This window comes from Oryzias latipes, chromosome 4 (assembly GCF_053564925.1).
Source record: "Oryzias latipes strain Hd-rR chromosome 4, Olatipes_Hd-rR_3.1".
NCBI lineage: Eukaryota > Metazoa > Chordata > Actinopteri > Beloniformes > Adrianichthyidae > Oryzias > Oryzias latipes.
This window is the reverse complement of record NC_136240.1, coordinates 4,728,869-4,756,736: the sequence shown is the minus strand read 5'-3', so window position 1 is coordinate 4,756,736 and position 27,868 is coordinate 4,728,869. Positions and strand designations below refer to the sequence as shown.

General features: G+C 45.2%; 1 protein-coding gene across 2 annotated transcripts; it reads left to right on the top strand.

Moving 5' to 3' along the window:
- Positions 1-33: 33 nt before the first annotated feature.
- On the top strand, positions 34-26,992 carry sned1 (sushi, nidogen and EGF-like domains 1). 2 transcript variants are annotated; one of them, XM_078945537.1, is made up of 31 exons: positions 34-629; positions 6,239-6,526; positions 7,360-7,500; positions 7,618-7,780; positions 7,865-7,990; positions 8,245-8,358; positions 8,935-9,048; positions 9,489-9,602; positions 11,540-11,587; positions 12,818-12,910; positions 13,025-13,150; positions 13,403-13,522; positions 13,738-13,854; positions 14,536-14,667; positions 15,005-15,178; positions 15,255-15,368; positions 15,459-15,572; positions 15,669-15,782; positions 16,985-17,101; positions 17,194-17,481; positions 17,563-17,746; positions 17,946-18,058; positions 20,830-21,108; positions 21,242-21,383; positions 21,457-21,539; positions 23,962-24,060; positions 24,280-24,396; positions 24,915-25,002; positions 25,110-25,189; positions 25,272-25,299; positions 26,384-26,992. In XM_078945537.1, the coding sequence occupies exons 1-30, from the start codon at positions 411-413 to the stop codon at positions 25,295-25,297; spliced, it is 4,047 nt and encodes a 1,348-aa protein (XP_078801663.1). In that variant the 5' UTR covers positions 34-410; the 3' UTR covers positions 25,298-25,299; positions 26,384-26,992. The 2 variants fall into 2 exon arrangements, with proteins under 2 accessions (XP_078801663.1, XP_011471983.1); XM_011473681.3 differs by having other exon boundaries at positions 13,022-13,150.
- The last annotated feature ends 876 nt before the right edge of the window (positions 26,993-27,868 follow it).

Here is a 27,868-nt window from a genome sequence, read left to right as displayed (position 1 = left end):
AAGAAGTCCTTTGGCAGGCAGAATAGAGCTTTTATTGAGGATATTGCTAAGCTGACCATCAGGGACCAACTCACTGGATTGTTTGAAAAAATCTCCACTGAATCACTGCTCTTTCACTCCTTTCCTCATTTCATCTGAGCTGCTCAGAGAGGAGCCTGCCGTGGCCGGCAGCAAACAGAATGCAAAGAATCTGCAGTATTCCCCTGTCTCCCACCAGGAGCCTGGCCCCCTTCTGAAGGACCTGTGAGGAGGCAGGAGCAGGACCAGGGAGGGGGAGGACTCTGGTTGCTCTGGCTCAGAGGAGGAACTCACGCGTCTGTTGTGCTCTGCACTTGCTGCCTGAGGTGTGTGCGCTCCTCCCTCCCTTTCACGCTGCCTGCTGTCAGCTCCATCCTTGTGTGGCTGAGGCCATGGTGCTGCTGCTGCAAGCCCTGCTGTCCTGCTGCTGCGCACTGCTCTGCCTGAACACGCTGCCCCAAGTGGAATCTGCCGTGCCCCTGGAGGGCTTCTACCCCTTTGGCCCAGAGGCGGGGGACTCGCAGACCATCACTCAGGACGATGGCGGCTCCGGGCTCCAGGAGATCTCTGTGGCTTTCCCTTTCTTTGGAGAGAGGCACACGGGGCTGTATGTGAGTACACTAGTGTGGCTTTCTGTGCGTTCCAGTTTAAACGCACAGAAAAGTGTTTGTATATGAGTGTGTGTGTGTGCCCTGGGAAGTTTGAAACTGTGTGAAATGTGCAGGAGAAGGGGCTAGGGGAGATTTGATTTGGAGCACAGCCAGATGCTACACGGCACTGCCTTCTGAGAGTTTCTGCATGTTCATCTGCTCTCCAGCAGGAAAACATCGTGTTTTCCCTCCGTGGCTGCAATCACAGCCACATGCAGCTCTTTTCTCCTTACATGTGCCCTGCCTGCACCCTCAGGGCGGTCAGGTTCACAGGGGGACGGCGAGAAACGCTGCCCCGGGTGGACAGCGGTGACCCCTGCTATGGAGAGGCTACAGAGGGCTGTTGAAAGAAATGACAGTTTGTGTTCTTACTGCTGTTGAAGCATCTGTGAGTTGTTCTTCCTCACACGAGGCTGGAGTTCAGAGAAAGTATGCACTCCGGAGAGGGAGAAACGGTGCTCGTGGGAGGAAGGAGGGTGGTTTGACAAGGATTTTCGCGCAGCCAGCGAAGCGCCCTTTGATCTGCCTTTGTCATGTGTTGGTTTCAGTTCCAGCACACGGAGAGACCGAACTCCCCCAAATCAACACCACCTGTTGTGGTTCTGCATCTGCACTTTCTCTGCAAATCCTCCCGTCCTCTCCTGGAGTCACTCCCGCCTCCTCCCTGCTCTGGCAGGAGAGGCTGAGGAACCATGGCAACAGTGGGCAAGGTTAAAGGCCGCCTTTCTAATCTCAGCATTTGTGCCAGTAGGGGTGAGGTCAGTCTCCTAATGAAGAAATGTTTTCAACTGCTTTGCAGCGTTCGGGCCGTGGCAGCCTTTCTCTCTGCAGCACGCCAGAACTGATTACATGCTGCTGTGTGTGTCCTGCAAATAGTCTCTTTCCCCCTAAATATACAGATGCCTACTTCCTGAACAAGATAAGACGAGGATCTGGCAGCTATGTTCAATCGCAGCCTGGAGTTGGTGGACATAAAAAGTGGAATGCTGCACATTCCTCTTTATCCAACTGGAAATAATGTAATATTCTGTTAAACCAAATGTGGCAATCAGTTGAAATGTGAAGCACTTGAACGCTCGCTGTCATGCAGGAGGCCTGCAGGGAGACGACTGAGCAGCTCATTTCTCCCTGAGCATTGCAGCGTAAAGTTGAATCGATGACTTTTGTCAGGAGCTGAAGACAAGCAAATACAAGAGAGTGTGTGGATGCTGACTGATGAGTTGGGTCAAAACCTGGGTTTAAATTTGAGCCTTTTGTTTCTTTTCTGGAGCAAAACGTATCATTTTCTTCAGTTGCTACACTTTCTGGCGTACCTTCGTCATTCTGAATCTCCTCCGGTCCTGCCGTTATATCCAGCAGCTTTTATTTGCTGGTGACATCTCCCATCCTCGTCCATATCTCCCCTCCCTGATCCCCCAATTCCTGAATAATTAGGCAGGTTCTTCCTCTAGACGGCTTTGCTGCTTGGTTTTGAAAAATTAACTTATTTGGTTTGATATTTTTTGCAACAGAACATAGACAAATCTGCAGCATTAAGGAATCTGAGCTTATAAACCCATTTGTTTCCCTTTCCTTAGTCAATCCCTGTTGTGTGGACAGCAGGGAAAACTCTGGCCCTTAGAACTATTGAAATTCTTATCATCATCTGAAAACGGAGCTAAAGCAAATCCACAGTGCATGCTAGCATTTTCCTCTGACATTTCATGCAACAAGTCCTACATTTCTGCATGTGTGCTTTGCACATGCATGTGTCGGGTTAAACGCTATCAAAGAGACTACATCTGCAAGCATTTAAAAACCATACTCTTTAATGGAACAGCGGGACATTAGGGAACAGCCTTTGACTGCTTGTGGAAGTAAGATTGACTTTAAATGTATTTCCTAAAATGCAGAATTACATGTACAACTATGGGATTTTAAAGACACACGCGGTACTAAACAAAGCTGTGATACATTTGAATCCTGGAGGAAAATACGTCCAATCTGAGACTGGAGTAAAAAAACATCCTTCACATGACTGATGGTCTTTTAATTCACTTTCTGATACAGAACTTTGATGAAAAAAGACCATTTTCCTCCAGATTATTTATTACAGGAAGAGATTAACCCTTGTGCTATCTTAGATGACCCCCCCCTTCCATTGAGGTGTTCTCCCTACCATGACAAAGGTGGACAAAGGTGGAAAGATTTCATGTAATCCATGGACACCAGTGAAGATCACAAATCATTGAAGAAAAAAGGTTCAGAGTACTGTCTAGTGGGTCTAGATGACCCCACTCCCAATGTTAAAGTGCCTAGGATAGCAGAAGGATTACGTTTGCTGTGGGTCTTGTATACTGTGTAAAGGGGGACATAAGTGGGGTAAACATGTGGCCACCTAACATCACTTTTCAGAATAGTGCCCTTTTTTACTCAGCTTTTCAGGGTCAGAAAGTGGGATTGGGGTGTCCAGTGAAGTGTTCCTTCACAGAAGCTGTTTGTAAGTTCTGACATGGCTGCAGACAAATGATTGCTTCAGCTGAAACTCTAAAGGGGAGACGGAGCTGCTTCAGGCCGAGAGCACAGAGCGCCGACTGTCCTCACAGGCTCAGGTCTCGTCAAATAAATCGGACAAGTTCATTGCTGTGAAGCCTCTAGTTTTGACTAGGAAAGGTGATGTTTTCCTGGACTAACCCTTCGAGTCTTTCACTCCGCTGGTGGCTTTTCACAAACCAGAGACACGTTTTGGTTCAAAAATCGCTTCTAAAGAAACTCAAACACCAAAAGTTCTCAAAATTTACAGAAAGAGAATTCCAGAATATAAACAAGAATTCTGGATCATAAGGTGGCCCCATTAAAAGTTGAAAAAATGTGGGGGGAGACCTGTTTCTTGGTAGGTCAACCTGGCCCCCCCCCTTCCTCCAATGACCTCTGAACCCATTTACTCTGTGACGAATGTGGGACTGTCTGTCGTAGCAGCTACACCCAGCTTCAAATTCAAGTCCTTTCTTCTTATTTCCTTATCAAGCAGGCTAAAAACAGGAATAAAACATACAAGTTTGAGCATTTCCAGATGCTGGAATTACTTTTTGGATACGTCTTGTTTTGATGTTCAATTATGTACTCTGCTCTGTTTGTTGTAAACTGGTCCACCTTCAAATCCCTGCCACCCAGGTCTCTCTGGATCTGAGGGGATTTAATTCCCGTCAATCTGCCCCCCGTCACGTTTGTCCGTGACTCCGGCGCTCTGCCCCGACGGCCCGTCCTCTTTCCCCCCACGGCGGACACATTCCCACCACGCCAAGCGGAGTCAGGGGGGAACAATCAACTGAGCTCCCCTGATGTGCCAAGCAAAACTTCCTCTGCTGTTTTTTCCAGCAGAAGTCTCCAACTGGAGGTTTTCACACATGCATGCCGCTGAGTTCTGCAGCGTTTCTTTGTCACAGTTCCTCTTCTGCCACAGAGGCTGATTATGAAACAAGGATTCTCAACAGTTTGGAAGAAAGTTTAGACACAGGCTTGTAAAATGCGGAGTGGTTGTTGAGAGTTGGATTTCTGTCTCTTGTTTTTTCACTGAATGGATCTGCTCAGAGGCCATTCAAACACCGCGTGCAGCTGCAGAATGCTCCCCCCTGTAACGGCCACTAATAGCTCAGTATTATTATCACAAGTCTCCTGACAAAATAATGGATGAGTAAGGATTTATTTTACCCATAATCCTCTCATAAACATACCAAACAGCTTCCTGTATACCTGATCTAAATGTTTAAGTCATTTTCTCCATGTGCAAAATCTCCTCTCAGTTGTTGTCCTGCAAACGACACAACATGATCGTCAACATTCTTCCCTGCTGTGAGTGACACACATGCAAATGTAAAGAAGAGGCTGGGAAGTTTCCTAAATTCAGAACTCTACACATTGTTTAAACTTTTCAAGTGAAGGCCAAAGGAAAATATTTTTGGCGCATTCTTTAACAGGCTCACTGTGCTGAGAAGGTAAAAAACATTTGCAGGCTTTTCTCCAAGCAACACACAAAACAAACAAAGATCCGCATTATTGAAGGGAAGGGCGAGGGCGTCAGATCTGGAGCATCGTGTTTTTCAGATTCTTCATTTGTCACATAGGAGGTTTAATCTTTGTGCTATACAGCTTTTATTACTGAATAAAGCAGCGTCTGGCCGCATCCCCTCTGTCCCCCAGTAACATGCGTGCTGTACATACATGATAAACAGAGAAAAACAGATTCACAAATGAAAGGAAAAGTGGACATATATCAGGAAAAGATCTTTTGCTGTGAGGATTCTCTTTACATTTGATCATTTACGTTGAAAGATCAGCTTAAACCTTTTGCCCTCAGACATTTTCTGTAAGCACCGACCCCTGATGGGAAAAGCCGAAAGGGACACACACTGTCCTTCACAGATTTATTTCATCCCTTAAAGTTGTGGATGCAGCATGAAGGCAGGGTCCTCTCTGGACGTTCACATACAGACAACCACAAGTGGTCATACTCCTGAGGGTGTGCACCCGTCAGACACTTTGGACAGTGAGAGGAAGAAGGATTACCTCCACAAACGCCACTTGAGCAGAGAGAACGTACAAATGCATGAGAATGGATCCCAGCTGGGATTTGAACCAGGGCCTCATTGCTCTGAGGGGAAAAGTCAGCTCATCCCACTGCGACCTGTACTGTGCATCCATGTTTGAGTCTGAGGTCCATGTCTGTCATGTACTGAGCTGTAATGAGACGTGAAGAGAAAGAAGAAGAACCGGATGATCAATTATCCTGTGATCAGCTAAAGGGAACAGTTTCTTGTCTCTCTCAGTGTCGAGGTCCTGCTTTGTGTGTTCTCCTCGTACACGTGTGGGTTCTCTTCAGACACAACAGTTTCCTCCACAGTCCAAAAGCATGCTTCATGTCTCTAAAATGATCTCCTAGGTGTGAATGTGTCTGGTTGCTCTTCTACCTCCACGATGGACTGGAAAGTTGTTGGACAGTAGCTGGGTTGACTTCAGCGACCCCGTGACCCCAGGCAGGAATGCAGTGGGTTTAGAGAAGAGATAAATGATGGAGTCAAGCCAAAAATAAAGATGTCAATTTCTACACCTGTTCAGTAACCAAAAAGATGCTTTTTTTACTCCTGTTCAGGCATCATGAATGCAGGGAAGTCTTTTTTTTTTTGGAACGCAGCACCTTGGTTCTGAAAAACTTTCGTTTCTCCCAGCTTTGTCTGCCATCGTCATGCTGGACTCATTTGTTTTTGTGTTCCGGCTGACTCAGGCCGTTGGGTGTTTAGAGGCAGAGCACAGTGTTGTTGAGGTAAAGTTGGAGCAGCAGCAGAAAGCGGCTTTTCTCAGCTGCTTCATCATTCATGAAGTTAGCGTCTGTTTGCCACATAGAAAAAGCAAACATCCGCCAGGCGAGCTTCGGCCGAACGCCGCTAGAGTCGACTCCGTGAGGTCAGAACCTGTTTGCTGACTTCCCCTCCAGCCCCACCTGATCCAGTAAACAGAGTGATTCAGGCGAACATTGTGAAAACCTTGTTGGCATGTTTCATGCAGGTGCCATAACTGCAGTTGCATCTCCTCAGGTGAACAACAACGGCCTTGTGTCTTTCCTGAGGGAGGTGTCTCAGTTCACACCTGTGGCCTTTCCAATTGCGGGGGATCGGAGGGTCGTGGCGCCGTTCTGGGCTGACGTGGACAACCGCAGAGCTGGGACGGTCTTCTACCGGGAGAGCCTGGACCCCTCAGTCCTGAGAAGGGCCTCCTGCGATGTCAGCACCTACTTTACCGAGTTTCCCAACTTTAATGCAACATGGACCCTCATCTGTACTTGGCATCGAGTGACTTTCTTTGGAGGAAACTCCCAAACACCGGTACCAGCCCATGCTGAACTTTGACCTTTGTAGAGGCTAAAAAATGTTTTTGAAAATCTAATTCCTTTAAAGTAAATGTAGTCTATTAGTATTTAAAGAGAAAATAAACAGTGAAACTCAATACTTGAGGCTCTGTGGGTTAGAAGTTACAGTAGTCTACTTCCCCCTCCGGCGTGACTCGCATGCTGTTACTGAGAGCACATGGAAACTAGAGAGCAACCCCTTTGACACGCTGCCAAACAGCTGAAACATTTAAACCAAAGTAAATCCAGCTTCTGCCTCCTTGAGCTGCTAAGAGCCAGAACTTGAGAATAACTGCGCATACATGTATATGTGAGTAATCTGGTTTGAGGTGGCCGCATTTGAACATGTCGGCCACAGCAGAGGAAAATGGAATCCTCATGAATGCTAAATAAACGGAGAAGAACTCTTTGATCAAAACCATTTCAGGGAAATCTTTGAAATGGGATTTTTGCCAAAGTAGTAGGGATTTTTGCCAAAAATCGTCACTGGACAGAACTGTATATATCGTCACTGGACAGAACTGTATATTTATAGATGCATTTTTGTTAGGATTTCCATTGTCTCTAGTTAAGAAGTGAGTCAAACCCTCCGGCTTTAGGTTACCAGTCTTAGCTGCCATTGACCTCAACTCAAGCTTTCACATAAACCTTTATGTCTTTATATGTTAATATGGAGACATTATTAATAATTAAAAACTCCTTCAAAAAATATGACCACACACTGTCACATTAAGCATATTAGCCTGTTCTGTGAACACTCAGATTTAAACATCTTTTCTGAAAGGGTCTAAAAGAGTCTTCTCCGTGCAGGTTAATACTTTTCAAGCGGTGCTCATCACAGATGGGGAGCTTTCTTTCACCATCTTCCAGTACAACAGCATCACCTGGACGACAGGCATGCATGCCAGCAGTGGGGGGAACCCGAAGGGCCTGGGGGGGATTGCGGCGCAGGTAAGACCACGCTGTCGGTTTTCTGACGGTCAGAACGCCAGTCCTGATCTGCTCCACGCTCCCCGAGTATGTCAGTCATCTTTTGTCATGTCTGCCTCTCTGCTGGTTTCTTCCCAGGCAGGTTTCAATGCTGGTGATGGTAAGCGTTATTTCAACATTCCAGGTTCTCGCACCAGTGATGTCGTGAACGTGGAGGCCACAACCAACGTGGGATACCCAGGCAGATGGGTCTTCCGCATAGATGATGCACAGGTGGAGGTGGGAGGCTGCAATAACTCTGGTAAGGTCTGCTGGGAGTGCGTGAGCTCAGGTGCCTCTGTCGCATATCTCCTGTGATTCTCCTTACCTTTGTGTCCTCATCCAGCATCAGTGTGCCCACACCTGCGGCCGTGCATGAACAGCGGCCGCTGCATTGATGACTGCATCACAGGTAACCCCTCCTTCACCTGCTCCTGCTTGGCCGGCTTCACAGGTCAACGATGCCAGATCGGTGAGAAAAACGCTTGTATATCCTGCTCCTCTGACGCAGTTTACACTCTGGCAGGAACTGTCTGCTCTAGATTAGCCAGGAAAAAGAATATCTCCTTGTTAGGAAAATTCTAGTTTCTCCACTTTTCAGAACACACCTGAATATTTCCCCAATAACTGGATGGAATCCATTCTGCTTAAATTCAGCTCATTAACACAACAGATGTTCCACCCCGATTAAAGATACTATACTGCCTCCTTTGTGTGTCTCTGCAGATGTTGATGAGTGTGCCTCCAATCCGTGCCAGAACGGAGGGACTTGTAAAGATCACACCAACAGTTTCTCCTGTGAGTGCCCTGCTGGATACACAGGGCTCCAATGTGAAACAGGTACAGTTGATCCATTGCTACAAGCTGCAGCACCGTTCATTGTTTCATCTCCTCTTCCACATGAATCCCCTTCAGCACATTAAGAGCAGCTGCAGCATTGGTGTGTGCATCCCTGTGGGACCCACAGTGACCTTTCTTTGCCGTTTCCTCTAAAGTCTGTTGCAAGAAGATTCCCCAATTGACCTATGAAGCATGTTTTTGGACTGTGGGAGGAAGCCGGAGTGCCGGGAAAACCCCCACGCGTGCACGCGGAGAACATGCAAACCCCACACAGAAAGGTCACGGCCAAGAGTAGAACCAGGGCCATCTCGTTGTGAGGCAAAAGTGCTAACCACTACACCACAGGGCAGCCCTGTTTCTAAAAAAATTTGTGAAAATTTGTGACATGAGATCCTTCTATTGAATATCTCATCCTGTTTATTGCAGAACAATGTTTGCCTCGTGTAGCTGGTCCCGGTTTTCTGCAGCCTCTGCACCTGTGAAGATGTTTCAAACGTCTTCTCTTCTAGCAACACATACTTGCAGAGTGAGAGAAGCAGTGAGACGGATGCATTAATTAATGTGTGTGTGTTGCAGACATCGATGAGTGTGAAGACAGGCCGTGCATGAACAACGCCTCATGCACACAGGGCATTGGTTCCTTCACCTGTGCATGCCAGCCAGGCCACACCGGTGTCCTGTGTGAGACAGGTGAGACGGCTGTCCCATGGATTTTTTGCAGAATACCTTCTCTTCAGCACTTTCCACATCAGACTCAGCTTGTTGCCAGAGGCTCCTGTCCAAAGAGTTTCCTCGGCTCTCTAGACTAATGGGTTATGCTTGAATACATTTAAAAACAGCAGCATTTTTTGCACACTTGGGTCATTCAGTGTAGCATTAACCACAATAGGAAGAAGTTTTTTTTCTAATCTTCTTCTCTCATGATGGCTGATGAAAAATCTCAAACCATTTGGCAACGTAAGGATGAAACAATACAGTCGGTGCCAAACATCTGTCAACTATTTGAAACTCTGCTTTAACACAAGTATACGCCATTTCACAAAGAAGTACAATCCTACTCATCCCGTGTAAAGTTCACACAATCCCCTCTGAGTTCATCTCCCAATAATTATGTTCTATTCATTTTGCAGACATAAATGAATGTGAGTCCGGGCCCTGTCTGAACGGAGGAGAGTGCATGGATCAGGTGGCTGGCTTCACCTGTACGTGTCCTTCCACCTTCACTGGAGCGTTCTGTCAAACAGGTGAGTTAGAGAAGGTTTGGCAAACCTTTCACTGACGTCTTTACAGTCCGGCGTTTATCTGCTTTGCTGCAGCGTCTGTGATGTGTCCCCCTCATTTGGGACAAGAGAAGCTCGGCCTCTTTCCTTTGTAACGTTTGTGGACATTCAAAGCAGATAAACATGAGGGATTTTACCGTATTAAATTAATTATTTAGGATTAGACTAACATGCAGCATCATGGAACCGCCCGTGTAGTTGCCGTCATCATTTCTTATTGTGGCACTACGAGTTTGTTACATTGTTGTGAAGGATCTTTTCTTTGTAGTGCTGTGCAGTTTTGGTTCTCTCCGGGTGTCATGGTGACCTGGTTGAACTGTCCATGAAGATGCTTGTTGGACCAGAAGCGGCACATGTTGACCACCTGCAAATGGAGTAATTCTGTGCTTTACCTCAGATTTAAACCAAACTCATTTTCACATTGTTAATGGTTCCCAGCAAAGAAATGAGGGTCCCCACTCCCCCCTCTTCTCTGAGTGGAGGCAGAAAGATGGCCTGACAAACGGGAGTCTCTATGTTAAACCTGTGAGGTTGCATTCTTCAGCTCTGACCCTGTCAGAGAAAAGGGTTGTCTCTTTTTTTTCAGAGTGATACAATATGCAAAGTGTGTGTTTGAATGCACTGATTCCAAAACAAGTCCAGACCACCACCACACCTGGTAGCTGGACTCAGGTTCTTGTAAATAGCTGCTTTGTTTCTTTCACGCACGATGGGCAAAGTTAAGACAAAAAAACATCTGGAAATAGTATACATTGTTTACATGAAACACTGCTTGTCTTGTTTATCCCTGAAGACAGTCGTTTAGTTGCCTCTTTTATGTGTACCCTTTTGGCCTTAATAAGGACACTTGACCCTGCTGTCCACCTCTGTCCAGTCTGGCTCTCTGTAGAACTACAATGTTCTGTGCACAAAGTCAACACAGTCCGCACACAGTCTGCTTTATGTCACGTCTTTGGCTGCAGTGCGACAGCTCCTCTTCGTTTTGATGGCAGCATTACGCTGTCATGCATTGAATTTGCAAATTGATCAACCTTTAGTTCTGTGAATGACATGGTTGACATCCTGTAGTTGTTCAGTTGACATTAGGCAATTTCTCTGCAGCCCTTTAGACTTTGACACTCCAAAAATGAGTAATTCCTTCAGTTTAGATCCAAAGGACACTCACACATTCATGAATTAGACAAACTGTGCAATTTTTTCAAAATGCAGCTTTTTTCTAAAAGCTCATCTGACTTAGTCATCAGCAGATGCCAAACCTGGGAGCCGGACTGGAGAAGTCCATGTCAAGTTCAAAAGTGGTTTTAAGCCTCTGACATCAGTTCAGTCCATGTAACTTTATCAAACAACAGCACGGTGATGCGGCACGGTGATGCGGCACGGTGATGCAGTACGGTGATGCAGTACGGTGATGCGGCACGTTGATGCAGTACGGTGATGCAGTACGGTGATGCAGTACGGTGATGCGGCACGGTGATGCGGCACGTTGATGCAGTACGGTGATGCGGCACGGTGATGCGGCACGGTGATGCAGTACGGTGATGCAGTACGGTGATGCGGCACGGTGATGCGGCACGTTGATGCAGTACGGTGATGCGGCACAGTGCTGCTCATGGTCAGGTCATGGAGCCTGAGGAAAGCGGTAAAAGCAAGATCTGAGCAGATGAGCAACATACATATGTGTCATAACAAACACCAGTACAGCAAAAATAAATGGACCGGCCACCTTAACTTTCTACAGAAGGAATAATAAACAACAGGGGTCCCTGTCTGTGTTTTTGAGAGCTCAGTCCTTGGACTAGAAGAATGACCCAAAATGTTTCTTAAATTCTGAATAGGGCAGTGAGCCCTCAAGTCTGACGAGAGCGAGCTTTGAAACTCACTTTTCCCTCCTTTTCTCTCAGAGTTGATGAGGCCGAAAGTCAATTCTTCTGAGACAGACAACCAAGCAGGTAAACGTGCAGCTTTCTTCAAACTGTCTCACATACCTTTAAGATATTTTGGATTGAAGATTTCTGAAAGCAGAGGGGCTGTGGTTGGGCTGTGGTTGGGGTGACAAGAGGCAGCAGGGCAGGTGAAGAGCAGACGGAGGCGTTGGAAGTGGAGCTGTGTCAAACCGCAGGAATTTGGGTTGGAAGCGACTGCTGTGATCAAACTGTATTGTTATTATCCAAATCAACATAACCTCACCCAGTTTACGACGGGAACCAGCAGTTTGATCCTGCCAATCGTTGTTTTACTGCTCATTTTATTCGTTTACCAACAAAAGGAAGTGCTTTGTCTAGACTTGAGATGGCGCGTTTACGAGTCAAAGCTGCTTCTTGGTATTCGGGGCATTTCTTCTAACACAAGTGGTGAAATATGCATTCTTTCACATCACTGTTGCTTCCTGTAAGTTCGCCTTAGCGTCACTCTTTAGAGTTGTAAAAAAGTGCAGCTGTGGCTGAAAAGCAGAATAAATGTCAGATAGGCTTTTAATCATCTCTGTTTGCTTTAGGAACAAACGGAGGGAAACTTCTTCAATTCAGCAGATTTGGCTTGTTGCTGAAAGCTATTTTAATCATTCCAAGTGTTTTAAATGCACACCACTTCTCACCTCTGTCTTCATTAACTATCAGTGCTTTTAAAGACTTTTAAATCTCCTAAATGGTTTCTCTTTGGCTCACTTGGAAGGCACAATGGAAAAAGGAGCAAGATCCTGGAAAAAAGGAGAAAGTGGCGAGAATCCGACTTAATCAGGCTCCCAGATGAAAGGAGCCGAGCTGCACAGGTGGCCAATGAAAGTGGCTTTTGCAAATTAACAACCCATGAATTGCCCTTGGGGCAATACATTTTTGGTCACAAAATATGCTCCATATCATCAGAAAAGTCCTGCCCTCCTCTCGGCTCGCGGGTCTTCAAAGTGGAGCCACTGAGCTGCCATGCAGCCGCCGCCTTTGATCCACTGCTGCAATTAGCAGGGAGAGGAAAACAAAAGCATTCCTGCAGATTGTAGAGGGAGGATGTGCAGCACGCTGACGGCTAGGTTCTCCTCTCAGAACCCCAAAAGGAAGTCAACCAACGTGCTTCACAGTTTAGGACATGAGAGACAAGAGCTTGCTGCAGCAGAATCCGATTCCTCTTTAGGATTTTCTGTCTGAATTACAAACTTTGTCCAACCTGTGTATCTGTGTGTGCTGCAGGCCATTGCCTCTGCCAGAATGGGGGTGTCTGTGTGGGCAGCACAGGAACCTGCGAATGCCCTTCAGGTTTCACTGGAGATCTCTGTCAGTTCGGTAAGTTCAGAAGGCTTTGAATACCGTCAGAAGGACGAAAAAAAGCTGGATAAACGGTGCAATGTTTCTTCAACTGTAGTGTTCCCTCTTGCAATGACCCCTGTCTGTCAGAAGTCACTCAGATACTGTGCAGCAGCAGACCCTGTCCTGACGGGAGTACGTGTTTGGAGTACGGCGGGACCTTCGTGTGCTCGTGCCAGACTGGAGCAGACTTCGATCTTCAGGACTTCTACCCAGATGGTAGGAGCCTGAGGTCTGAACTGAGCTCTGAGATTTCTTCCTACGCTCTTTTGAATCCTGTTGAACAGGTTTTGTGGCAGCTTTAAGGTTATATATGATCCACAAGTAGTACAATGAGAGTCAATTAACAGGGAACTTTGCATATGTCTGTTTTTGAAGTATGACACCATTACTCTATACCATGCATGTGAAGGATTTGAGCTGTACGTAGCTTCAGTAGAACACAGTCAAATCTGGGTTTGTGTTTTTCAGTACAGCCCCAGTCGGTCTGTGACTCTTCTCCCTGTCTGAATGGGGGGTACTGCTATGAACGGGACGGGGGCTACTCCTGCGAGTGCAGACATGGATACTGGGGGAAGCACTGCGAAAAAGGTAGACCAGCACTGCTGCTACTTTAGACCCAATCTTCAGGACACCTGCCAATTCTCGTAATGATGCTTGCCATCATTTTTTTCTTCTGTCAGAGTTATGGGCGGTTTCTCGAAATGATGATTTGCATTTGAGTGGAGTGGAAGTGATTTATGTTGTGTGATTAAAAGCCTAAGTGCTTTCTGCCTCAAGGATTCCCCTTCACTGTCTCTCTCCAGTTAGACTGAATACTTGTGCTTCTGGTCCCTGCCGCAATGGAGGCTCCTGTAAAGAGGAGGCGGGGGGCTACAGATGTGTGTGTCCTTACAGATTCACTGGAAAACACTGTGAAGTGGGTGAGTTCCAAACAAAGGTCATGTCTCTGTGTCTACAATCTTTCATGTCATTCTCCTGTTTGCTTCAAAGCACACATGTGACAACACTTTCATTTCTCCATCATCTAAACGTCCTTCCCTTCCCTTTGTACTCCACCGCTGTTGTTTTGTGGTGTTGCACTGTTGAGCCAGGAGGTCACTTTGATTTTGATTGAATGTCACTTTTGCCATTTGGATGTCTTTTTCGCTGCTGCAAAGAAAAGAATTTCCCCATCGTGGGATGAATAAAGTCTTATCGTACCTTATTGTGTAACACCACACTCAGAGGCGTGTTGCTGTTTGCTCATTTATTCCTTCTAATGTCTGGAGATTCAATGTTATTAGAGTTGATATGTTTGATGTAGAAGAAAAGGAGCAAAATAAACAACAATTACTAAGAATCCTTTCTGCAATGAGCTTTTCTTACATCACTCAGTAAACTTGACACAAACGTTACAGAGCCCAAAACGCTGCTTCAAGGTCGCAAAATTTGAAGAAATGATTAGGATCGATAATTGGAGTTACATGGACCATTGAAATACCACCCAACACCAACCAACCTTTGTTCGTCCACTTGACCTGCCCTCACTTCTCACTGTAACCTTCCTAGACTTCCTATAAAAGCCAGATCTCTGAACGTCAAACTTCCTTTGGTTCTTCCAGGAAGGCCTGACCCCTGTGCCTCCAGTCCCTGTCTGAACGGTGGGACCTGCTTCCACTACATAGGAAAATATAAGTGTGAATGCATGGAAGCCTTCAGCGGCAGGCACTGTGAAATAGGCAGGAGCTCATCAGGTAAGCATGGCCTCAGCACTGGTGGGCGTTGGCACCACACTGAGATCGTCTTAGCAGTCTTACTGCACTGGAAGTCCTGCGTTTTCACACATAAGAAAGCTCCAGAAGCTAAAAAAAAAGTGAGACCCGATCAGACCTGATGACTCGTCTCCACAAGCATAAACAACATGCTTGAGGTTTTTTTAGAAGGACGTCTAGATGGAAAGCACCTCTATCAGCATGAGTATGATCTCAATGTGCTCTTTTAAGCCCCCTGCTTGTGAAGCCGTGTTACTGTGCAGCCTTTTTGCTCTGTGCAGCCTTGACAGCACAGTCTGTCTGCCTGTGTTCATTTCAGAGCAGGGCTGTGGGCCGCCTCCACAAGTCAAGCATGCTGACGTCCAGTTTTCCTCCATGACAGCCGGCTCAGTGGCTGTGTACGTCTGCCACTCAGGCTTCACATCTATTCCTAGGACTGCCACGAGCGTCTGCGGCATTCTGGGAAAATGGAGCCAGACTCCTGTCTGTGAAGGTCTGGAACACACAGAAACACACACAAAGACTGCAGTTACAACAGCAATTTCTGATCATCACACTCCCTCCACCAGAGATCAACGAGTGCCTATCACAGCCGTGCCTCAACGGCGGAAGCTGTCAAAATAACGTCGGATCCTTTCTTTGCACGTGTAAGGATGGCTTCAGCGGAAACCGCTGCCAGTTAGGTAAAGCTGTGGTCAACTCCACACACAAACACACTTCTTCACACCCACAGATCTATATTTAGTGCCTGCGTATGTTTCACCTCCCTTCAGACACAAACGAATGCCTGTCAGAGCCCTGCATGAACAGGGGGACATGTGAGGACAAGCCAGGCTCCTATCTGTGTCACTGCAGGCCAGGCTTCAGGGGCCAGAGCTGTCAACTAGGTGCAGTTCTTCTTGTTAACCTTTGCTGTAACAAATATTAAGCACTGACCCACAGGAAACAACGGATTCTACCACCGTGTGAATATGTGTGTGCAGAGCAGGACGACTGTGAGTCCAGCCCGTGTCTGAACGGAGGTGTGTGTCGAGCTCACAGAGGGAGTTACGCGTGTTTGTGTAAAGACGGTTTCTTTGGAGAGCAGTGCCAAATGTGTAAGTCAATTTGCACTGTTCTTTTACAGTTGAAATGTTGTGTGTTTTTTTTTCCTAGAGGGCCCAAACGTGTTTGCATTTGTTTTTCAGTTGAGGTCTAGAGGGACTGTTTGTGCGGATGTCAGTTAGTTTCAGTCTTCTTTTACCAAACCAAGATTTCTTTTAGTTTTCTGATTGCATTTTTAGTTTTTAAAAACTCCTGTATGGATGATTTTAAGCCGTCACTTGAATTCTTACTGGATCAATGCGTTTACCTGTAGGATAAAAAAATCAGTTGTAGTTAGTTAGTTAGTTAGTTAGTTAGTTAGTTAGTTAGTTAGTTAGTTAGTTAGTTAGTTAGTTAGTTAGTTAGTTAGTTAGTTAGTTAGTTAGTTAGTTAGTTAGTTAGTTAGTTAGTTGAGGAGAAAATGGATCTGTCTTTATTTTTCTGCCTGAGGCTCTTTTCATCCCGACTGGATGGACTGCATTTAACGTTTTTATAAAATTGCATCATGTATGAAATAAAGCACTTCCACAGCTAAAGATGCACCATCTTGAGCTGTTGCTTTTTTATTTGGACTTTTATGTCCAAAGCTCCATGTCCTGCTCTGGTTTTTGTTGGATAGCTGTTTTGAAGGATGTCTGGTTTGTTTAAATCTAATTCTTGCTTTAGATGTTCTTTAAAAGCTCATCTTTCTATATTTTTTGGTTATTCTGAAATAGATTAGACATATAAAATGTTCAACATTGAAGCTGTTAGTTTGGATTTAAACCATTTCTGATCATTCACCAAACCGTTGGAGACCGTGCTGGAACCAGAACACGCTTCAGCGAGCAGCTTCACATCGTCCACATGGGGTTTGTTCAGGTCCTGATTCTTGAGAAGTCTCATCTTGGACTCGTGTACGTGTTCCTCTGAAGTATTTTAAGGTTAAAAATACTAAATGTAACCCCAAAACACAGGGAGGCTTCACATCAGGAACTAAAAATGCCATTTGAAGTGTTCTCAGATTGAAACAATACAGGAAACATTTAGAATTGATTTGAAACAGTTTGAAGTTAGTTTCTTTTCTTCACAAGGACACGCACACACACACCTGCGAACGAGCAGGTGGAGGATGTTCAGACCCTTTTGTAGAATTGCATGTTGCCCTCATCTCTGCAGCAGATAGAGAGGCTTGACTCTGTGTTGCATCAACTGCCTGTCTTCCCCCCGCCCGCAGTGGAAGACCCTTGTGTACTGAAACCTTGTGGAAACCGTGGCCGTTGCTGGAGTGACAGGAAAGGCAACTACAACTGTGTCTGCAAAGTCGGCCTCACTGGCAAAGACTGCAAGAAAGGTGAGTTCCCTGCTGTTCCCTGCTCCCCCCTGAGCATTGCATCTTCATGCTGGACACTTTGATCAGAAACGTGAGGATGCTTCTGCTTCCAGACCTGCTGCCCCCGAATGGTCTCCATGTGCTGCGTGTGGAGGAGCGAGAGGTGGAGCTGTGCTGGGATGAGCTGGAGCCCTCCCTCAGCCCCATCAGCATGTTTGCTGTGACCTACGCTCCACTGGGTCAGAGCAGCACTAAAACAGACTTCCTGGACCATCGTCAGTTTACCCACGTTATGCAAGGCCTTCAGCCTGGGATGCTCTACAACATCTCTGCCGTCTCCCTCAAATTCAAAACTAACAGCAATGACACCAGCCAGCCTGCTACTGCTCTCATTCGCACCAGTGAGCTTCAGAACTGCCCAAAAATGTGTTCAGGTGAGACTCACCACACATTTTCAAACTTACTGTGCATCTGTGTTGCAGGACCACCACCAGTGGAGCAGCTGCAGGTGGTTAATGTGTCGTCCTCTCAGGTTTGGCTGAGCTGGCTCGTTCAAGCTGCCCATCATGCAGCAGTCAACCGGGTCCACGTGTCTCTGTCGCCACTAGATGGAAGTGAGGCTCGCACTGCTGTGCTCAACATAAGCACCACTCAATACACCTTCAGGTAAGCTTCTGCACTGCACCTGTGTCCACACAGTTCCAGGACCGTGGCTGTAGTTCCCTGTGGCCACTGGAAGATGGTGCTCCTGAAAAGCCTTGGGGTGGCTGTACTTCCCTTCTGCCCCAGGAGAGGGCACCCTTGTGGAGGGAATGAGACAGGACTGGGGAACCAAAACTCTTGTGTTTCTGCTTGTGCTCCACAGGTCTTTAGGGCCCGGTCAGATGTACACGGTGGACGTGCTAACTCAAAGTGGAATCAGACCAGACGAGTTTCCCTCCACCAGCCACTCAGCTGGACCGCTGCAGTTCTGGACAAGTATGCTTCATCATTGTTACAGTTTGTTTCCTCTTGGACAATGCTGCAGTCTGGGATCAGCAGATCACGCCAGTGTTTACTTTTAAACCTCAACACTGACAAACATTTCCACCAGAGGTTTAGCAGAAAAGGGGAAAAGGATATTTGGACTAAGGTATATAACCTCTGCATGTTTAAAGGTTTGGCCTAATAAGTTAGACAATGATTAGTCCTAACAGACAGCTAATAAAAATAATGAAAGGCGCTTTTTTTCTAAATTGCACACAGGCAGAAGGGAAAGCAGGCAGGGATGGAGCCAGATCCTCTGAACAGGCAGGACTCAGCTGGGCTATGGGCTGACACAGCAAAGTCCTCCAGGGTGGAATGAGCAGAGGATTCCACAGAGTCCAGAGACAGGAGGCTTGAATCAGAGGGGTTTGTCACTAGACGGGCAGAAATACAGACAGGGGTCAAGCAGGGGCAGTTCCAGGGCATAAGAGCGTCAAAACATGATCGGGCAGAGCAGGGTTTAAGACATCAGACTTCAGACAAACTACTGGCTGCAAGCAGAGTGATAAATAAAGAGCGTCTTCAACATGTTTCATTACTTCCACATTTTTTATCTTAGAGCCTTATTCCAAAATGGATCAAATTCATTGATGTCTCCAGCATTCTACACACAATAACCCATTATTAACAATGTGAAAAACGTCTTTTGTATTTGTTGCAAATGTGTTAAAAACCAAAACCCTGATAATTCACATGTACATAAGTATTCCAAGCCTTTGCTCAATACTTTACTGATGCACCTTTGGCAGCAGCCTCACTTGGTTTGAAATGTGATGTCATAAGCTTGGCTCCCTTTCTTTGGGTTAAGTTCCCCCATTTCCTCTTTGCAGTACCTCTCCAGCTTCATCAGGTTGGATGAGAAGTGACAGTGCACTGCCATTTCAAGATCTCTCCAGAGATGTTCAATCAGATACGGTCCAGACTCTGCTGGGGCCACTCAAAAACATTCTCCAAGTTGCTGTGAAGCCACTATCTTGATATCTTTGGTTTGTACTTGGGTCATTGTGCTGCTAAAAGATGAACCGTAGCCCTAGTCTGAGTTCAAGAACACTCCGGAGCAGGTTTTCATCCAGGACATCACAGTATTGCCTTCATCCTTCCAGTTCTTGCTACTACCATCACTATGCATCACTGTAGGGATGATATTGACCTGGTGATCATCTGTGCCTGGCGTTCCCTCCAAAGAGATTCATTTTTGTCTCATCAAACCAGAACATTTAGTTTCTCATGCTCTGAGAGTCCTTCAGGGGCCTACTGGCAAACTCCAGACGGGCTACAAAGGAGTAGATTCCATCTGGCTTCTCACAGAGTGGTCGTGGTGCAGTGGTAGGGCGGTCGACCTAAGATTGAAGGATTGCAGATTCTATTCCAGCCTTGCCTGCCCATGTGTCGAAGTGTCCTTGGGCAACACACTGAACCCCACCTTGCCTCTGGTGGAAGGATGGCTCCAGCGTTCGGCAGCGGAGCGGCCACCAGTGTGTCAATGTGTGTGAATGGGTGAATGGGTATGTGACTGTAAAACACTTTGGGCCTTCTAAGAAGCTAGAAAAGCGCTATAAGTATACGCCATTTACCATTTACTATTCAGACCTGTTTGTGTATTGCTGTAGAGATGGTCTCTACAGAGGAACACTGGAGCTCTGACAGAGGCACCATTGGGTTATTGGTCACCTGCGAACATAGGGCATCACTCAACTTAGACGACTGACCAGCTCCGAGAAGAGTCCGGTGGTTCCAAACATCTTCCAGATGGAGGTCACTGTTTTTGGAACCTTAACCCTTGTACTATCTTAGATGACCTCCCCCCTTCCATTGACGTGTTCTCCCTACCATGACAAAGGTGGATAAAGGTGGAAAGATTTCATGTAATCCATGGACACCAGTGAAGATCACAAATCATTCAAGAAAAAAGGTTCAGCGCACTGTCTAGTGGGTCTAGATGACCCAACTCCCAATGTTAAAGTGCCTAGGATAGCAAAAGGGTTACAAGCAGCAGACAGTTGTCTGAAACCTTCCCTAGCCTTTGCCTTGAGACAATCTTGTTCCAGAGGTCTACAAACAATTCCTTAGTCTTCTTGCTTGGTTTGTGCTTTGACATGCACTGTCAATCCTGGGATGACAGGAGTGTACCTGTAAAGATCACATTCAATCAACAGAATTGACCACAGGTGGACTTCAATGAAGCTGTCAATGAAGCTCTCAAGGATGATCAGTGGAAAAGGGGATGTACCTGAACTCAATCAGAGTTTCATGGCAAAAGGTGTGAATACTTATGAATATGCGATTTCTCAGGTTTTTCCTTTTTTATCATTTTTAAATGTATTTTTTTCCTGTTGTGATTATGGGTTGTTGTGTGTAGAATTTTGTGGACATCAATGAACTTTATCTACTTTGCAATAAGGAAATGAATTGCTGTGAATTCTTTCAGGACACACAATGGACAGGTGATGAAGGTGATGAAGGTGATTTTTGGGGAAAGCAGAGCAGACACAGGAAGAAACAGAATCCTGACACTTCAGTTTACCCCAGTTTAGGAATTGTTCTTTTTTTTGCATGTTTGAATCCATCTTGAAAATAGGAAGTGACATTTTAGACTGCTTGTGATTTTCCAGAATTGTTTTAATTTAAGACATTTTCACAGATAAACTTATGAGCACAACTGCAGTAAGTAAGAGTTTTTAGTGCTACTGTTGCTGCCATCTGATTGCATGTCTTGCCTTTAGGGCCACTTGCTCCACAGAACCTCTCCTTATCCCATGTGACCCCTAACTCAGCGGTGATCACCTGGAGTCGCCCCTCGAGAGACATCCCGGATGGCTTTGTGATCAACGTAACCAGAGGGCTGAACACCAGGAGCCGCTTCCTGCCAAACGGAAAATTGGGATCCTATACGATCCGTGAACTGAATCCAGGACAAAACTACTACGTGGCTCTCAGTGCGGTCAAAAACACAGGGCAAGAGCAGATTCCCAGCGCGCCGCAGCACATAGCCTTCACTACATGTGAGACAATCCTCTACACGACAAAAATCAAGCATGCCACTATGTGGAGCAATTAGGCAACGGATCTGAGTCAAAGTTTAAATCAAGATTCTGAAACTGAATGGTTCCTCTGTGTTTGCTTTGTCTGGAAAAGTACCTGTGCAGGTCAGACCGTCAAAGAGGGAGAAGCCATCAGTGACCGGTCAGCGGACCCCAAGTGAACGCCCAGGTACTTCATCCCAGACGCCAGGCCTGGGAGGTCCGGCAGGAACAGACAACTCAGACGACTCCTTTAGGTACCAGACAGAGCAAAACATGGAAGTGATCTGAAGTTTCACAGTTAAGGCTGAGCTTTTGTGTCTCCTGCAGATTCACAGAACTGGTTGACAGAAGAGGAAAAATAACAGCAAAGTTCACTCACCTGCCTCAAAAAACCCTTCGACATCGAACCAGTAAGTCTAAAGCACATCTGAAGGTCTGTTTAGCTTACTTTTCCGGAACAAGAGCTGGTTTGTGAGGAGGCAGACAAAGACACATTCATCACCATCCTTTTAGGACGCTCTGAGAGAGAACCAAAGTCAAATAAAACTGTTCAGATCCAATTTAAATCAACAGAATATGATCAAACTTAGAAATATTGGACTACAAAGCAATTACAGAATGGTGCTTGTTATAAAAGAAGGACAGACAGCTGAAGAGTTTTGAGAACTTGCTAAGCAATTTCACCTTGAAAAACTGGATTTCTTTTAGATATTTACAAATGAAAAACTAGTATAAAACATTGATACAGAGAGGCTCTTTTGGGGATGAGGGTGGGATCGTTCAAACAATAATAAGGGCATACAAAGACAGCAATACTATATTGATTATTACACTATGTAAATCTTTTATGGAGAATGACGAAAACACAATGTTAAAAGTAAAAGATAACTGGGAAAAAGAATTAAACATAAAGATAACTGAGTTAGACATTGGTTAGACATGTGGAGACACCACCGTACCACCACTGGATCTCCAAAAGAGAGTTTGCCTGGAAAAATTTTCATAACACCTAAACTGAAGAACAAACAGTTAAAAACAAATCAGAGCTGTTGGCGTGAATGTGGAAGTAAATGTAGACCATTCTCATGTATTTTGGAAGAGTCCGAATGTAACAGGATTTTGGAAGATGGTGTGTGATATAACATGCAAAGTGCTGGGATGTACAATTACTTTGGTGCCAGAACTATTTTATTTGTACATGTTCTCGGGAAACTCAATCCAGCAAAGTGACAAATATTTATTTAAAGTTCTGTTACTAAAACATTAACCAGGACCTGAGGCTCTACGTCGGTCCCATCAAAGGAGCAATGGACATCAACAATTAACGACATCTATTCAACGGAAACCATAACATATAGGCTGAGACTGCAAAAGGCACAATTACACCAAAAGTGGAAAAAATGGAGACTTAACAACAAATAGACCCACGAAGCACCAAAAATCAACCTCTGTTTTGATTTTGGTTTGTGGCTTAATTTCATGTGACAAAACTAATAAAAATAAAGTTTAAACATAAAATGTTCAAATCCAGAATTAAATAAATATCAACAGAGATGTGTCAAAACATAAATATGCGCACAACAAGAGACAAGTTTCTTTCAGAAATCATTTAAAAACGGGTGACACAAAGTGGTAGAGGCCACTCTTATTGGCCATTTGGTTGTGGGTTTGAATCCATGCCTCTACTATGCCTTTTGGTTCCTCCCTTTTCAGGGTCACCACAGCAAATCATGCAATACACATGACGGATTTCTGACTTAACCCTATGCGCTTCCCCAGACTTGGGACCTGCACACATGACAGCAGCATGTGGTTGCACTGGTCGGGTCAAACCAAAGACTCTAAAAATGGGACCCAGTGCCTCCCTGCTTCACCCTCAGCATTGAGGGCTTGGATTGGGGGATTAAACCACAAATGGCAGCGCATCGTTTCCCTGAGGGAGGGGTCAAATGCACAGAACAAATGTACCATGTCCAAGTGTGTGACCATTGATGGGACTTGAACTTTTTTACTAGTGGCAATGACTTGTATACGTGTTCTTAGTGTAGTTTTAATATAATGCATTTTTGTTTGGAGTTTTTTTTTTTGACTACCATCTGTCCAGCCAGGAGGCTGCACCGCTCATTACAATTTCATTACTACTATGTAGAAAAAAAGAAAAGGTCACCAAACAGAGGCTTTTTGGGGGAAGGGGGCATTGTTTTTACATGAGACATGTATTTTACTATTGTTGTCTCTCATTTGAATGGAGTGCAGTCTCAGTGTTTCTCCAGCGTGTCTGGAGGTCAGCTCTGCAGGTTTCATACACAGAGCATAAATGAGTCCTGAAAGAAGAGTCGGTGCTGGTTTAAAGTTAAGAGATTGATTTGCAACCCGCTCCTCTCTCAAGCAGGGGTCTGAACCACTGTAAGTGCAACTTCCACCTTGACCTCACTTAAAATTGCTGCCTTTATGGGAAGCGATGGCACTGTCTCCTCAACGATGCGTGCCTTGAAGAAAAACTGGCAGTTTTCAATAGAAAGTTATTCTTTTGAACCTTTTTTACAAACGTTTGATGTTTGGGATAAAATGCATTTGGCTTATGGCAGTTGACTAATGTATTTCAATCTTTTTAGTCTTGATACATTTTATTCCAGAGCTGTTTGTCATCAGCCAAACAAATTTCCCAGATGTGATCTTTGTTCCCCTTCCGATTGTTCTGACGGCTTTTAGGCTTCAGCTATGAGTTTCTTTTTGCTAAGGAGCTGGACGTCAAAATTTTGAGCCCTTCATCTTGATCCCACGATTTCTGAACTCCTCAATTAGTGATTTGGAAAATGTCCTGTTTTGCAGAACCAGATCCACCAATCAGATTAGAGAAGATGGAAGAAACAACAAATAGAATCAGCCTTGCATTAGAGATTCAAGAGGAGAGCTTGAGAACAAAGCCTGGTAGGTCTTTGGGATCCTGTTTTCTTTTTAATAGAGGTCTCATCTCGTTGTGTAAGTGATTCCAGCTGATCTGCCACTTGTGTGTTTGAGGTTTGAGCGTGTTGGTGGAGCTGCAGGCTATCAACACACAGTATCAGCTGTGAAGAGGGTGGAATGGAGAGTCTGAAACATAAAACTCAGACTCCTCTAAAGAGGTTAATGGCAGCTGCTGTTTTTCAGACTCGCCTCAGGACTGCCGCCGTCTGTCCTGCCTCAACGGAGGTACATGTGTTAACGGAGGCGGCGCCTTCATCTGCAGCTGCACGCCAGGGTTCAAAGGCAGGCACTGTGAACTGTGTACGTTTATGTGGCCCTCCACACATATTCTACATTCACCTTGGCTCTTTTCAAGAAAATGTTCCAAATGTTCCTGTTTCTCTTTATTAATTTCTTTATTCTAGTATCTTCTGCCACTTTTTTAGCCGCTTAACTCCTTCTACAATTTTTCTGCTATTTTAACCATTCAACCATTAAAATTATCTTGTTTCTGTGGTTTTTTGTCATACTTTATCTAGTTGAGACAATCTTGGATGTGAAACAGTGTTTCTGAACAGCTGCTAACAGTAAACAACACAGTGTGGAAACACGCTTTACATTGTTCATAAACTGCAGTCCGTGAAGCACAGAGTGAAAAGAAAACCTAAAAAAGTTTACCTTTTGTTTTCTACAAAAATATTTTATGCCACTTTTTGAATACTCCTGTCTTAAAATCCTCCATCAGGCAGAACGGTGGTTCTGACCCGCCTCACTCTAAGTGCTTTTCCTTTTTGACCACATGCCCTTTCTTCCCCTGTTGTGTGCCTGCTGTTTTGCAGCATGCCAGCGGATGCCACATCCCTGCACCCGTCTCTACTCGGAGACCAGGAGTGTGCCCGTGTGGGAGGGGGGAGTGTGCCACTACCTGTGAGTCTCATTAAACCCGCTGTGGCCTCGCTTGCTCCTACGCTGACGTTTGAGGTTGAAATGTGGCCATTATGCTCGTCGGTTAAAGCCCTTTTTTTTCTTGGCAGGTATAAAAGAATATACAAAGTACAGCAGGATGTGTGTTATAGAGAAATCTGTGAACAGATATTTCCCAGCAAAAGTCGGAGTAAGTTCTATTTCTTTACAAAGTTATGAGGATATTTTTTACGCAACACTTGTTGTGGCTCACTTGTGTTTTTTCTTAACAGCCAGAAGAACAATTAACCAACAATAAAGGTTTGTTTTGCTATCTAATATCAAATGCAGTTAAAGGTTTTTTACATTTAATTTCTACTACTTATGATAGAGTTTATGGAAAGAAGAAGAGAGGAGGAGTTTCCTGAGAATGTTCTGGAGGTAAAGAGAATCTCAGAGAGGGTGATGAGGCAGGAGGTTTTGAAAAGGTGATTTTGAATGTTGTCAGTGGTTATGCCCCCCAGGGTGGATGTAAGCGAGAGGAGGACTGATTCTGGAGAGAGTTGGATGAGATCATCCAATCAGGGCAGACGCCAACAAACATGTGGGAGGGAGGGGGGGGGAGGCAGAGGTGATGGAGAAGTGGAACTTTGCCAAAAGAATGAAAATGTCACAGCCAGTCCAGGTTCATGTTCGTATTAATCCACAGCTCATATTTATCCAGAGTTGTTCATTCATCTGCTCTCTCACCCTTTTGCTGTTACCTGAGTGCATGGGGGTCTTTTGGTCATGTTTACATTATTAGATGTTTACGGGTGTGTTCAGACTGGACACATTTGGTCCACCTGCAGGGAACCAGTGTTAGTTTCCCCTGATAATCTGAAAGAAATTAAGCAGACTCGGTTCGGAACAAAGGATTTTTGCAGTCTGAGTACACCCCAAGATTTTGCCACCAGGCCTGGTCTCCTGCCTTTTGGGTCCTAAACCAGTTCCTTGAAATGCATGAGACATCTTGTGCAACCAGAAATAGGTCTGTGACTGCAAAGTGGTGGCTGATGAGTAAATATGGAGACTTTGCTGTGAAGTGAAGAAGTTTGGAAGTGTGCAAATAGGAAAAGGTTAAGACAAAGCAGACAGGAGCACAGAGAGACGGTGAAAGAGATGCTGATGGTGAGATGGTGAGAGATGGTGAAAGGATGCTGAGGTTGGAGCTACCGGGAAAGAGAAAGAACATGGCGAAGGTTCATAGAAGTAAAGAAGGAGGACATGATGGTGATTGGTGTGAGCGAGAAAAATACAGAGGACAAGAATAGATGGATTTGCTGTGCCCCCCTAGAGGGAAGAGCCACAAAGTAGAAAAACGTATCCTAAAATTAAGTTGTTTTTTTTCTCTCTCTCTCTCCAGATCTCCTGGATGCAGATGTTACGACTGTTACAGCTGTCATGGGGAAATCTCTGAACTTCAATTTTGTTGTAAATAATCTACTTGAATGATCTGCTTATGGTCATTTTGTGCTGAGAAACTGTCTCAAAACCCAATGAAAGAAGCAAACCATCCTCCAGTAAGGCTGCATCTCCACCTGAGCAACCAGCGCATATGTGATGCACATTGTTCTGTAGGTTTCCAGGCTCAATTTTCTCACAGTCGCATACAATCAGTTTAAATGAAAAGTTAGCAGCATAAGAAACCTTATATACCTCATTTCCATGCTGACACATTGGAGAGGGTTTCATCTGTGGTCCAGCTGCAGGTTTGCCCCTCAGGGAAAAAAAAGCCTCAACTGTTCAGGGTCTTTTCTTCACACCTCCCTATGCTGCTTGTTGTGGAGTCAACAGGAAATATATATTTCTACCCCACCCCACAAACTACTCCTCTCTACTGCCAATGGTCCACAATGTTTTCCGTGTAAAATGTTGTTCTCCGTCTCAACAGATATTGTTTGCTACTATGTAAATAGTGTTTATAGGCCATTTTGTAGGTGAATTTTTTTAATAATAAAAGTGTTCAAATGTTTTCATTGTCTGTTACAGATTTGTTTTATATTTTTCACTAGTTGGTATTCATTTGTGTTGCTTTGTTTTAAGGATGCAAAACCCTTAAGAATCCATCCGTCTTTAAACATTTAAACCAGTTGTAACCCTTGTGCTATCCTAGGCACTTTAACGTTGGGAGTTGGGTCATCTAGACCCACTAGACAGTGCTCTGAACCTTTTTTCTTCAATGATTTGTGATCTTCACTGGTGTCCATGGATTACATGAAATCTTTCCACCTTTATCCACCTTTGTCATGGTAGGGAGAACACGTCAATGGAAGGGTGGGGTCATCTAAGATAACACAAGGGTTAAAAACCAGAGTCATATTGTTTGTATGTTTTTGTTTTGTAATACTTGGATGAAATTGAAGAGTGTTACAAAATAGATAAATGGTGTGTACTTTGTTACCTTCTATAAAGGCCCAAAGCACGTTACAATCCATGCACACACACACATTCACTCACTGATGACCACTCTGCTGCCGAATACTGGCGCCAAACAGGTGCAATTTGGGGATAAGTGTCTTGTGCAGGTACGCTTTGACTCATAGGTGGGCACAGCAGAAACCAAATCTGCAATCTCCCTGTCAGAAGTTGACCGCTCTGCCTCTGCCCCACGGCCACCATATCCTGCATGGATTGCCCGTCCTTGAATTACCACCTTACAGCAGGGAAGGGGTTTAAGTGCTCAAGTGATCACAGGAGATTTTTTGGGGGGAAAACTGCTCTGGCACAACCCAACCATCCATCCACTTTTTCACCCCACCGTATTCCTTTCGGGGTCACAGGGTTGCCAGAGCCTAACCTGACTACTGTTAGGCAAAGGCAATGTACAGCCTGGTCGCTAGGCTGTTGC